Raw genomic sequence first — 13856 nt, forward strand, 5'->3', positions numbered from 1 at the left:
GCAGACGCAGGCGGGCATCGCCAATTCTGGGGGACTTGTAGGGATTGTTGGGCGGATCCTATACACCGACCAGGTCGGTGTATACGGAGTGCCGCACACCCCCCGCACCGTTTGGGCCGGCCCATATCCTGATGCTAGTTCTTTTTTCGGGTTGATCTTCTTCGTCGTCTCCGCCGATTGAGGAAACTCGTCCTGCTGCTTCCCCTGAGTCTCCCCTCCCCCGAGTTCTCCGCTCCTTCTTCGCCGTGGTTTCTGCTTCTTCGGGGGTTGATCTGCTTCGTCCATGGCGGCGGAAGGTCAGTACCCGTTTCCATCTTCTCCCCCGGTCGCGCACTACTCGGTTCGTTTTGGTTAGGGTTTTTCTTAGCAGAAACCATGTGTTTGGGTTCGTTTAGGTTCTCTAGTTCTGCTTCTCCGGGGGATTTTTTTTGTAGTTGATCTGCTTCGTTGATGCGGCGGAAGGCCAGTACCCGTTTCCATCTGAGTAAGGTTTACCAAGATTCGTATAGCTCCATATCTTGGCCTGTAGTTTAGCAAATTTGTATTTATGGGGCCTGTAGTTAGTAACTCTCTCAGGCAGCAGGCGACCAATTCGAAGGTATATGAATATAGAATCTAGGTAGAACCTGCGCCCATTGATTTTTTTGCATAATTTTTGTTGTTAGATAATTTTTTTTTCTCATATCCACCAGCATAGCTTGTTAGAAAATGAAACTGTAAAACATTAAACACCACGATGCAACATTACTTCCTTTTGAAATAGAGCAAAACTGTATGACAAATTCAATGAGCAACTTTTAAGGCTTCATTTGTTTCCATCTGTAAGGTAATTTATTGGTTCAAGGTAGGACTCTTTTTCTTAGTGACTAGGATGTCTTGATGTTTTTAAAAAGGAAGGAACCATAAAAGTCCATTTGGGTTTAGTTTGCTGTAAGGTAATTTATTGGTTCCAGAGTGCTATACGTATTTTCTACATACTTCTTTTGATGGCCTTTATGATATATGTAGTACCATAGAAGTCTAGATCGTTTTGTGTAGCAACTGGAAGCTTTAACATGTTCATGAGTTAGATTTGACATTTTAGTTCTTTTACGCATTTGTGAAAACCATTACCTTATGTGTTTCTATTTCTGAAAATTATTTTTCAACTTCAATGACATAATCTCAGCTAGTTTACAAAGTAAATCTCAGTTTGTTTGTTTTAGATCTTTCCAGTCACTACTTTTTTTGGAACATCTTTTTTTTGATACTCAATAATTGTAGATTTTATAGATTAGTTTTTTGTGGTTATTTACATGTCGGTACGTCCATCTTACTTTTTGATGCCTTATGATTTTTGTTGTTGTTGTTTTTGTAGTTAATGTCATGGACATTATTCCAAAATGTAAACCTAGCATACAATCTAGGTTTTCGACTCTTAGATACATGAAAGTGCTGAAGCAACTCAATCCAATTCAGAGGTCTTATATATATCCAAGCATGATTTGGATAATCTATTGATGCTTCCTGTTCACCTCATGGTACCTATGAATTTGCTGCAGTGGCTTGTTGGCCACACTTCACATGGCGAATCAAAGTTCTTTCAGCATAAATACAAGATTATCAACTTCAATAAGGATATGGTTGACAAGGTCTTCGGTTTTCCATCAGGGGTCAAGCCATTTGTTATGGAGAGCATCGGGCCTGAAATCATCAGTGAGGTCGATGACATATGTGCCGTGTACCTCCTGGGCAAAAAGCAAATAACAGTGACAAACATAGAATCTGTTCTGCTTGGTGCTAATGACGAGGTGGTTTTTATTAGAAGCTTCTTGTTGTTATTCATCACCACAATTCTGTGTCCTTCTACCTACAACTTTGTCAATCCAAAATGCATGTACTCTCTGAGGGACACTGACATCAAGGAAGTTGTCAGTTTTTACTTTGCAACACTGTGCCTAAACCATCCGTGGAATGAGATGAATGCTTGGAAAGCCAAGTTATTCAGAGACTTGAGCGATTGCCGATTTCAACAGGCTTTTATGGATTAGTGGTTGCTTACCTTTGTATGCAGTATGTGTTGCATTTCTTCTTCTTTTCTTTCTACTATATATCTTTTTCATTCTTCAATACTATTTTTCTTTGTTTTAACTATACTTACTTTTAGATTTTTGTTTGTAGGTTGTGTACATGAACTTCTTAGATTTCAGTGTCAACGTTGGGCAAATTGATTATAGACTGCCAAGAATGTCACATATAAGGAATGAATATTTTATTTTTGTTTCAAGGTACAAAGCCGTTCATGTCAAGAATCTGTTCATGCTTTTATTTTTTGTTCTAGGTAGAAAACCGTTAATACCAAGACTCCGTTCATGCTTTTATTTTTGTTCTAGGTAGGAAACCGTTCATGCCAAGAATACGTTCATGCTTGCATTTATGTTCAAAGTTCAAAACCGTTCATTCCAAGATTCCGTTCATGCTTTGTATTTTTGTTCAAGGTAGAATACCGTTCATGACAAGAATTCATTCATGCTTTTTTTTGTTCAAGCTACGGAAACCGTTCACGCCAAGAATCAGTGCAAGCTTTTATTTTTATTTCAAGCTAGAAAACCATTCCTTCCAATAATCTGTTCATGCTTTTATTTTTGTTCAAGCTAGAAAACTATTCATGTCAATGATCCGTTCATGCTTGCATTTATGTTCAACGTAGGAAACCGTTCATTTCCAAGAATCCGTTCATGCTTTTATTTTTATTTCAAGGTAGAAAACCGTTCATTCCAACAATCTGTTCATGCTTTTGTTTTTTGTTCTTGGTAGAAAACCGTTCATGCAAGAACCTCTTCATGCTTTCTTTTCTAGGTAGGAAATTATTCTTGCCAAGAATCCGTTCATGCTTTTATTTTTTGTTGAAGGTAGAATACCGTTCATGACAAGAATCCGTTCATGCTTTTATTTTTGTTCAAGCTACCAAAACCGTTCATGACAAGAATCCGTTCATGCTTTTATTTTTGTTCAAGGTAGGGAACTATTCATGCCAAGAATTCCTTCATGCTTTTTTATTTATGTTTAAGGTACAAAACCGTTCATTCCAATTATCCGTTCATGCTTTTATTTAATGTTCAAGCTACCAAAACAGTTCATGCCAAGAATCTGTGCAAGCTTTTATTTATGGTCAATGTAGAAAACCGTTCATTGCAATAATTTGTTCATGCTTTTATTTTTGTTCAAGGTAGGGAACCGTTCATGCCAAGAAACCGTTCATGCTTTTATTTTTGTTCAAGGTAAGGCTATACCGGAAGGTGCTGAGAGAGCTAATGCTTATGCTTATTGGGTATTTTGGTTTGATACTTCTGCACGCCCAAAAAGAAGGCAACTACGTCTTGGCAGGCTAAACTTAGATATGGAACCGTTCATGCTTTTATTTTTGTTCAAGGTAGAAAATCGTTCATTCCAAGAATTCGTTCTTGCTTTTATTTTTGTTTAAGGTAGAAAACCGTTAATGTCAAGAATCCGTTCATGCTTGCATTTATGTTCAAGGTAGAAACCGTTCATTCCAAAAATCCGTTCATGCTTTAATTTTTGTTTACCGTAGGAAACCATTTCGTGCCAAGAATCCATTCATGCTTCTATTTTATTCAAGTTAGGAAACCGTTCATATTCATTCCAAGAATCCGTTCATGCCAAACTAGAACCATTTTCCAACTGTCCCAAACCAGAACCATTTTTCATTCAAATAACAAGCAATAATTGCTAGCATCCATGCTCATTCAGAAGAGAGTCTCTTCAAGCAGATAAGGCAAATCCTAGGTAAATAACCTTGTTACCTTCATGTTTTAATATGGTTATTTTTTACTAAGGCTTGGGGGTCTATGGAAGCACAAGCCTTTTACTAATAGTGTACAAACTTCATAATATCATGAAGCATATTAACTTATCAAATCAGAAAATATGTTTATAGGGAATGAGGCTGAGATGAATGAAATATTAAATATCAGAAAAGATGATCAGAGTCATCATAATATCTATTCACATTATAACCAAAGAGGTCATTTGCTATGGAAAACTGTCCAACACTGTCCCATATTTAAATTTATTGTTCTTTTTAAAAATTGTTTATCTTGCCGTCATTCATGCCAGCCGCCCTTAAGATGTATTCTAATGTTCCAGCTCAACTAGTCACCCCAGGTCCTTAAATGTATTCTAATGTTCCAGATCAACTAGTCACCCCAGGTCCTTAAATGTATTCTAATGTTCCGTATTCTAAGAAACTCCTGATGCTAAAATGGGTTCTCTCTATATGAAAGGTTACTTCGGAAAAGAACTGCACCAGTTATCCATGAAACTCATGGAAATTTCCCTTCTTTTGATTCATTGGAAGAAGACAATGCAAACATTTCATATCAAATCTATTCCTCGGTAAGTGTTCTTTACTGTTAACAAACTAGCTTAACAAACCATTTCTTCTAAATTATTTATTTAACATCCAACTTTACTGTATAGCCAGCATCAAAACTGAAAGCAATTATCCTATCTTACATATGGCTCTTCAGTAAGGTAATGTGGAGAAGAAACATTAGGAGGCCAAAGTAGTGTCAAGTTATCTACTCCATTCATTAAAAGCTGTAGAGTGAAGATGACTGAAGTTCAAACTCCAGAACAAGTTATTTTTGCAACTTCATTTGAACATGAGTTTTACACCACACTGACAACCACCAACCAGGATAACAGGTTTGGTTCTACACGATAAATTGTCTCTTTTTTGCATGAATTAAATGTATGTTCGATCAGGGACAACTTTTGATTCTCATAATTAATAGTGCATTACTAATTTTAAACAGCCCAAAGTTTTTGAAATTAAAAGTGTGGGTAGATCAGAGAACATTGTCACTATCCATGAACGAAGGGGGTTGGATTCACCCGTGCGTAATAGACTGTTTCGGGATGTTAACTACAACTGACCAGAATCATCGTAGAAAAGAAGGGAATTTAATTCATCTAGAGTTACATTTCGACAGAAATCTCCACCAAGGCAGGAACAAAGCAGCAGCTATCCAGGAGAAGCTACTCCAGCAAGGCAAGAAACGTAATAGAAGCTTCAAAAGTTGAGTTTCATTGAGCCAAGACCAGTATTTCTTGGCAGGTGTATTAGAGTCACCTGGGCATTTCTCGGGCCGGGCCGGGTTTCGGGCCAGGCCCGAAAAAGCCCGAACCAAAAATCCCAGGCCCGAGCCCGGCCCGGCCCGACCTTCGGGCTTACAAATCGGGCCCGAACCCGGCCCGAACAGAGAAAAGCCCGGCCCGGCCCGACAAGCCCGGCCCGAACTAGGCTTAAATCACATTTTCTGTAAGCCCGAGCCCGGCCCGGCCCGACGTTCGGGCTCCAAAATCAGGCCCGAACCCGGCCCGACATGCAAGCCCGACCCGGCCCGGCCCGGGATTTTCGGGCTGAGTCGGGCCGGGCTGTCCGGGCCGGGCTGCCCATGCCCAGTTGTAATTAGACCGTCATAACAAATGGGGCATGTGCTGTTTTATGAAGTGATAAACATGATTCAGTGTACCAGACCAAAAATTGTACCGGACCAAAAATTTCGGTCCAGTTTTTGTAAAATCATACTATCAAAATTTTCTCATTCCTGTGTTTTCCCCTATGAAGTGATAAACATGAACAGTTTCTAGGTGTATTTTGAAAAGTTCATTTATCGCATTTTGAACTGTTTCTATATGAAAGCCTGAGCGATTTCTTCCTCGAGCGAACATTCCGAAACAGAAGAAAAGAAGCGAAACGGCCGGAATCAACGAATCGTTACGAGCTGGAACCAAACCAACAGGAATCAGCGATAATGGGCCAAGCCCACAAACGACCGGGGGGTGTGTGGGACGTGTTCGGCGCCGACCAGGTCCGCGTATAGCACCACCCGGATTGTTGCCGCCAAGGGGGGGGGTGGTTCAGCATTGGTGCTTCGGGCCCAGCTTGGGCTTTTGTTTGCGGCCCAAAGTGGAACTACCACCCAGTACTCGTTGCCTACTCCTACGTGTGGACCCAGATTGTCAGAAAACCCCAACCGGCGGGGCGAGCGCGAGTCGAACCCAAAATCCAAATCCCCAAATCCCCAATTCCCCAATTCCCCATCCTCGTCCTCGGCTCGTCCTCACCATTTCCCACCATGCTTCCTCTCCATCTCATCGAGGAGATCCTCCTCCGCCTCCCACCGGACGACCCCGGGTGCCTCTTCCGCGCCTCCGCCGTCAGCAAGCCATGGCGCAGCAGCGTCACCTGCTCCAGCTTCGGCAGCCGCTACCGCGAGTTCCACGGGACGCCGCCCTTGCTTGGCTTCTTCGAGGTCGATCGCGCCTTTGGCTGCTGGTTCGCTCCCTCGTCCCCCACCTCCCCCTTGCCCCCGACCCATCCCGACCCCCGTGAACTCTTCGTCCTCGACTCCCGCCACGGCCTCGTCCTCTTAAGAACTCCTGGCTGGAGGAAGGATGAGCCCGCGGTGAGCCTCATCGTCTGGGACCCCGTCGGCCGCCGCCAGTGGGAGTTTCCACCTCCGGAGTTCGCCGACGACATCGTCTACGACAACGCCGTGGTGCTTTGCGCCGACGACCACCTCGGCTGCCGTGGCGGTCCCTTCACCGTCGTCTACGTGGGCACCGACGGTGGCCCCGGGACCCCCTACGCCTCCGTCTTCTCTTCACAGACTCGTGCCTGGAGCGCTGTTGCCACTATCCCTGACAAGTATATCGAAATCCTCAGATGTGGGCCCAAAGCCCTCCTAGGGAATGTGCTCTACTTCTGCGGCTGTGACAATCTAGTTCTGCGCTACGACTTGTTCAGCCGCCAACTATCAATCATCGAGGGGCCCATACGCTCGTGCGATTATTATGTCCTCCTGAAAACGGAGGAAGGCGTGCTTGGATGGGCAACAATGGAGGAGGAACCTGAGCTTTGCTTGTGGTCGATGGTGACTGCTCCTAACGGAGCTGTGGCATGGACACAGCGCATAGTCATCAAGGTTGACAACCCCTGTGGCCTGCTTGGCTTTGTGGATGGACTCTTTTACCTCAACACAGCAAGTTGTATCTTCACGGTTGAGCTTAAGTCGGGCCGAGTCAACAAGATATCCATCAGCCGTCTCAGTCTCGGTTCCTATCTGAAACCGACTCTATTTCCCTACATGAGCTTCTACACTCCAGGTGATTTCATTTTCAGACCTTTATAAGCTTGTATAGTAAGTATCTGCTTTGCTGCATTTTCTGGACCATTCAGCAACACTGATTGTTTGGGCGATGGTGCATTTTTTTAGCAAGAATGAGTAACAGAATTTTGAGATAATAAGCACTCCGTTACCCTTTCTTTTTCCAGATCAAGCTGGGACCAGAACACTGCCATCAACCATGGCCTCCTCCTCCGACGGGCAGGTGGGAAATGAGCAGGGGAAAGGGGACGAGGGGGACGGATGGTTGGAAGTGAGCGCCGAGAAGGAGTGTGATGATGATGAGGAGGAACACCAGGAGGAGAAAGCTATGCAGGAACTGTTTGACAAGTGGCCCAAAGCCTTTAAGGATGGGGACTTTGTCTTTGCTGTAGACTTCTTCCGGCGCACCCTCAAGATCAGGTGAAAGTTCTTCTTTCCACCTGACGCTCTTACTATAAAGCCTTGCTGATTGTTGGTTACAAACCTCCAATTAGTTCATTTCAGTAAGTTTTGCATTTTCACTTATGTCATCTGGGAGATTTTAGTTGGCTTTAGGATGTTATACATATCATGTCAAGGTGGTTATGTAACGTTGGACCTAGGACTTGGCTTTCTTATGTTATCATGTGTTCATTGCGATGAACATTAAACCAAAGTATATTTACTTCAGGGTTAGGTGTTATTATATTTAAGAAAAGTCCATATGTTTCTCTGGTTGTGAATATTTCATTGCAGCGCAGCTTATTTATACCCACTTCACAATGACACTTCATGATCTCTAAGCACCAGAGCTGTTACAGCTTACAAGATTTAATCAGCAGTGAACATAGTTAGCACCTTCTTCCTGAAATATTGTGGCAGTTGCTTCTGATTGCCGTGTTCTATCTCAGATTATATTACCTTTCCTGACCTTATCCCTTTATAATCACCTAGGGTGGCACGTCATGGTAAACTTTCTCCAAAGTGTTTCAGCACATATGTCAAATATGGACGTGCTTTGCTAGGCAATACTATACTCAAGACCGAGAGTGCATCAAATCAAGAATCGGTGGAGGGTATAACCATGCAAAATGATACTAGGCACTCACAAGGTATGTCTATCCCCTAGTTCCATACAGTACAATAATCTGAACAAAATTGTTATTCTCTATATGTAGTTAATACTTGATAACATTACTGATTATGATTTACGACCTCGTCTCTTCATCTGTTCATGACTGCTGACGATGTGCATTTCCTCCTGTCATGCTCAATGCTGATACAGCCATTGGTTAGAGCAAAACTCAAATGGAAAGATGATTGTGGTTTTTTGGTAACATATTTGTCAGATTTGGATCTGGCGTGGAGGATGTTTCATGTTACAAGGTCGTCAGATTTGGATCTGCCGTGGAGGATGTTGCATGTTGCAAGGTCAATACTTGAAAAGAGTCCTGGTAGCACTATGGAGAAAGTTGAAATCCTTGCTACTCTTGCTGAAGTCTCAATGCAAGGAGGTAGTCTCAGTTATCTTAGTTATGCCAGAATTTAATTGGTCAATTGTCTTGATGCTCATGGCACCCATTTTCTTTGCAGAAGACATAGCCTACTCTCTCAATGCCTGCTTCAAAGCTTTAGCCATCTTGGAGCATTTGGTTGAGCCTGACCATCGTCATATTTTCGTTCTGTATCCTGCTTATGGTAGTAGGAGCAGTATGAATTGTCTGCCATGTAGTAGTATACAGCATCACATTTGCAACCCAAGTACTACAGGGCTTGAGTGCTCCCAGGAGTGTGAATCCAGGTTTTAGGGGGTACATCCTAGTCAGTTGACTTGAGAATTTAGGTGGCTAAAGCCATGTTCTTTGTATCATCCATCAATGCTTCAATTAATTTGAACTGACTAAAATCTAGCACAGGTATCTTCACATACGTGAATACACATAGTAGTGCATGTGTGGTGTGGTGATTGGGGATCATCTTCGCTCACCAAAGAATGATTCAGTATGATAGTGCTAATATCTTGCAGGTTTTGATTATTCTTAGTTTGTCGATTTCCTTAATTCAGTCCTAGAAACTTACAGATACGTTTTGCCTTCGAGATGGAATCCAAGATTGGAGATGTGAAGGCTATTTCATTGTGCAAGTCGCACATAGAGGGCCTGAAAAGGGCCAATGAAGATTTCTTGGTTGATAAAGGTGATGATGCATCTGCTACTGAAAATCGCTCGTACACTCTAGCCAAGTGCATCGAGTATTTGACTGAAAAATTATTGCGTGCACTAGAGAAGAAGGTAAAAAGTTAGATTTCGTCCTAGTTACTAAGTTTTTCCTCATGAACCTAGTACACTAGTACTGTGTAACAGCGAAATCTTTGCAATTTTTAGATTCAGCTTGAAGACCTGGAGGAAGCAATATCAACGCCAGTCTCAGAGGCAATTGGTGCGCAGAATGTTGGAAATGATGTGCCAAGAGCTGAATCTTTGGCTTCTTTGCAATGTTCCGGACCAAGCAATCCGATGCCTGCTGGTAGTACCATAACCAACCTTGAGGTTGCAGGCCGAGGCATCAAACGAGCTAATGTCAAGCAGGCCTCTTCTGAGCCTAGTCCCAAGAAGTTCGCAGAGAGCTCTCCATCTGTAAAAGTTGATAGCAGCAACAGCTCAGATGGTCATCTCTCAGCATCAGACAGTGATGGCTCTGTATCAGAGTAGACTCTGTTAACCATACTTCTTGCTAGTAATCTACTCCTGGAACATCCTAGCCGACTGTTTGGTTCAGCTTTTACTTAGACATAAACTGCCACATGCGCATTTTGCACGAGCTGTTTTGAATAATGCAGAGTAAGCTCTTCATTTTAGCATGTATGAACTCGCTCCAGTCTCTTGTTTAGCTGTAGCCAAATTTTGTTTAGCTGAAGGCAAATACAGTTGAAGTGTGGAGAGGATGCCTAGCGATCTTCAACCATGAACCTGATGCTGCTGCCTTGTTGCTAAGCTGGTAGTTTGAATGTTGGTTTTCTATTTGTCAGATTCAAGTGAGAATAGTGTTCGTAATCATGGTGAAACAGTATTCCATGCACTTCAAGCTGGTAGTTTGAATGTCCCTTTTTCTCTGAAGTAATGAACCTGTTTGGTCTAAGTCCCAGTGTCATCTCATGAACAATATTTTTTCATACGGAGTACGTAATAGTGTGTCAGGCAGAAATATACTTGGAACTGAAAATATCTGTGTTATAGCTAAGTTTCAGACAGTACGGGGTACAATTTTGCGGTGAATATATAAACTGGATAATATGCCAAGAAGACAAGGAAGCCAAACTGGATAATTTTGCAGTGCAGAATGCATGCTGTGGGAGACTGCCCCCTCATGATGTTACAGTTCGGACTGGGCTAGATGATGGGGCCACCAAAGGATACTTTGATACCTCGTCCAGCTCCAAGGCACCGACGGGCCGCGGGGGAAACCCCATGATCTTCGAAAGGGGTGCAAAAGAAGATGGCGCAAGACTGCCCAAAGGGAAGATGAAGAGTGTCCGGGCGCCGACCCGCTACTTGTCAGCCTAACCGTCAATCGACACCAACTGCACCAAGTCTTCATGGATGGAGGAAGCAGCCAAAAGCTTCTATACGTTAAGACTCCGGATCACATGGGAATCCCCCGTTGGGCACTGTGCTCAAGAGGAATCATCCCCATCTTCGGGATAGTGTCGGGTTCAAGAGCAATGCCCTTGGGGACAGTCACACTTCCCACGTTTGTCGGAAGCATGGGAAACCTGCGATGGTCTATGCTCACCTATGAGGTAGTCGACTTCCGAGGGCGCTACAACGCCATCTTGGGGCGCTTGACGCTCATCCTGACTATGCAAGGCTCTTGCTTCATATCTCGAGCCACCGAGGGTTCATCACCCTGCAAGGAAGCACTCGCCACGACCTCGCAGAATCGCGGAAGAATAAGAAGATAGTAGCGTCGGATTGATTTTGGTCCCTCGACCTCCCGCTGGAGTGCAAGGAGTTGGAGGTGGAGAAATAGGAGGAAATGCGCGCAGAAGCATAGCGGAAACTTCGCAAACAAGCCCGCAACCTTAATCGAAAGGCAAAGCAGCAGGTCAAAGGAATCCTAGAAACAGAAGGCGGCCAGACATCGAGCAAATAGGATGTGCGTGCGTGATGGCTTCCGCCTGTACCGAGATGTCGGTACCAGGAGCTCATCGAAAGGCCTAGAACCTCCGACGGACCCGTCGCGCACCCCTATCATCATAACGCTCCTATCAAAATAATCAGGGGCACGTTTGGTTGGCTGAGCTGGATTCCCGCACCACTGGCGCCCCTGCGCGTCGCGAACGGGCTACGGTCCATTTTTGGCCCATCGTTTGGCAACATGTGCTGCATCGGCCCGAACAGAAGTGCAGATTGTTTGGATGCCTGGATACAACGCTTCATCTCTGTTCAGCCACATCACATGTGTTTGGTTGCCATTTTGGGGACCCTGGCAAAAGATTCTGCTCACCACATTCAAATATGGTGACCTTACCATCACATAACGGCACATAAAACAGCTGAAACACAATCATAATCACAAGACACACGATCACGAACGAGTAACTAATCTAGCGTCAGAGTGGTAAGACGCCTACCTAAACCCGGGGCAGACTACCAAGGTCTAAAAGCATTGTTCAACAGCCTCTACAGGCCAACATGACAGTCACATATGCACAAAAGAAAGTGTTTAACAGCCTCCTAGAGGTCAGAACAACTACTGACGGTGAGGATCAGACATAAATAGAGACAACGATCAAGCAGCATCACCTTAACGGCGAGGATCAGCATAAGGGCCCTCGCGGTGCCTCTTGCAGTCGAAGATGCTGGAGCAGGATGTCTCCTTCCTGAAGACGTTGACCTTGAAGCCGTCGTCCTGAGGGGTGAAGACGATCGTGTCGTCGACACGGAGTAAAAGCCTGGCGGCGAACTTGCTCCAGGACTTGATGAAGCCGACGCGCTGGCATGTCCACTGCAGCTGTACCTTCCACTCGCAACACTGGTCCATGTACAAGCAGACCTTCACCGGGGGGCCATTGTTCTTGAGCTTATACTTGGTGATCAGGAGCTTCTCCATGTAGGGCGGCACGATGAGGGCAAGGAGGTCATGGCACTCCACCTGCATGAAGAACGTCGGCAGCCGCTGCCTGGCAGCGTTCCCCAGGTCAGCAGGACGGCCGTCGTGAACCTTTGGCGCGGTGATCTGGCGGTGGGCTTCCATGAACGCTACGTTGGGGTCACGCAGCTGCACCCGGACGACAATGTCCCTTGCGTCCAGTATGGGGCCTTCCGAGGACATTTCCAGGAAGGGGCGGTTCTGCAGATGCAATGACAATGCAAAGAGTTAGCAATGACACGATCAAGCACAAGAAGCACTATCAAGTCCATCATGGTGCTTCAGCTTGGCATTGCCAAGCACAAGCACTGTCAAGTCCATCATGATGCTTCAGCTTGGCAATGCCAAGCACAAGCACCGTCAAGTCCATCATGGTGCTTGATCTTGGCAATGCCAAGCACAAGCACTATCAAGTCCATCATGGTGCTTGACAGTGGTTGTGCTTGCAATGCCAAGCACAAGCACCGTCAAGTCCATCATGGTGCTTCAGCTTGGCATTGCCAAGCACAAGCACTATTATGGATAATGCCAGTGCCAATTCCAAGCTCAAGCATTGTCATGGACTTGACATTGTAATGCTTGAGCATGACATGGCAAACACAACCACTGTCAAGCACACGCATGCACATTGCCATGAATCCTATCTACATTCACATCGATATGAGCGGTCGGACAACTATGTGATCTACAATATCATCGAATCGATCTAAACAAGCGGAGGGGAGGCGATTGAGGGTAGTTACGATTGGGTGGAGCGAGAGCGGGCCAGTCGGAGGAGGAAGAGGATGCGCACATGCGCTAGTAGGTCCTCGAGGAGGTTGCACTCCAAATCCGGGAGGAGGAGGAGGCGGAGCCGGAGCGTAGGTCCTCTGGTACAGAACCGGTGCCGCGGTCGGGAAGTGCGGTGCCGATCGGCGCCTGCATCAGGGTCGACGCGAACCCCGGCGAGGGCTCCATCTCCCTGCTGGAGCGCCTCGTTGGACCTCGTGGCCGTCGGCTGGACGATTGGATCCATCGGCGCTGGTGAAAGATCGAGATGTCGCCTAGAGGGGGGGGTGAATAGGCAATTAAAAACTCTTGCGGATTTGTCTTGTAAGAATGCGGAATTAAACTAACGTTTAGTTTACAAGCACAAACCCTAAATATGCTAAGCTCAACTAAGTGTAACAATAGCAACTAGAGCTAAGCAAGATAGGCACAAGATATATGTAGCACAAGTGATAGCAAGATATATGTACTTCAAGCACGATGGCTATCACAAGGAAAGAGAGCTCGGGTATATAAATAACCGAGGCACGCGGAGACGAGGATGTATTCCCGTGTTCCCTTCGTTTGCAAGAAGGTACGTCACGTTTGGAGGAGTGGAGGTCCACGAAGCATTCCCCACTGATACGTCTCCAACGTATTGATAATTTCTTGTGTTCCATGCCACATTATTGATATTATCTACATGTTATATGCACACTTTATGTCATATTCGTGCATTTTCTGGAACTAACCTATTAACAAGATGCCGAAGTGCCGGTTCTCGTTTTCTGCTGTTTTTGGTTT

General features: G+C 44.9%; 1 protein-coding gene across 1 annotated transcript; it reads left to right on the plus strand.

Annotated features, from left to right (window-relative positions):
• Nucleotides 1–6143: 6143 nt before the first annotated feature.
• LOC124672361 lies at nt 6144–10161 on the plus strand. The gene is made up of 7 exons (XM_047208600.1): nt 6144–7173; nt 7343–7595; nt 8109–8266; nt 8504–8668; nt 8748–8838; nt 9226–9445; nt 9539–10161. Exons 1-7 carry the CDS (start codon nt 6144–6146, stop codon nt 9863–9865), a joined length of 2244 nt encoding a protein of 747 aa, XP_047064556.1. The 3' UTR covers nt 9866–10161.
• Nucleotides 10162–13856: the final 3695 nt, after the last annotated feature.

The sequence above is a fragment of the Lolium rigidum genome, chromosome 7 (assembly GCF_022539505.1).
Source record: "Lolium rigidum isolate FL_2022 chromosome 7, APGP_CSIRO_Lrig_0.1, whole genome shotgun sequence".
Taxonomy (NCBI): Eukaryota; Viridiplantae; Streptophyta; class Magnoliopsida; order Poales; family Poaceae; genus Lolium; species Lolium rigidum.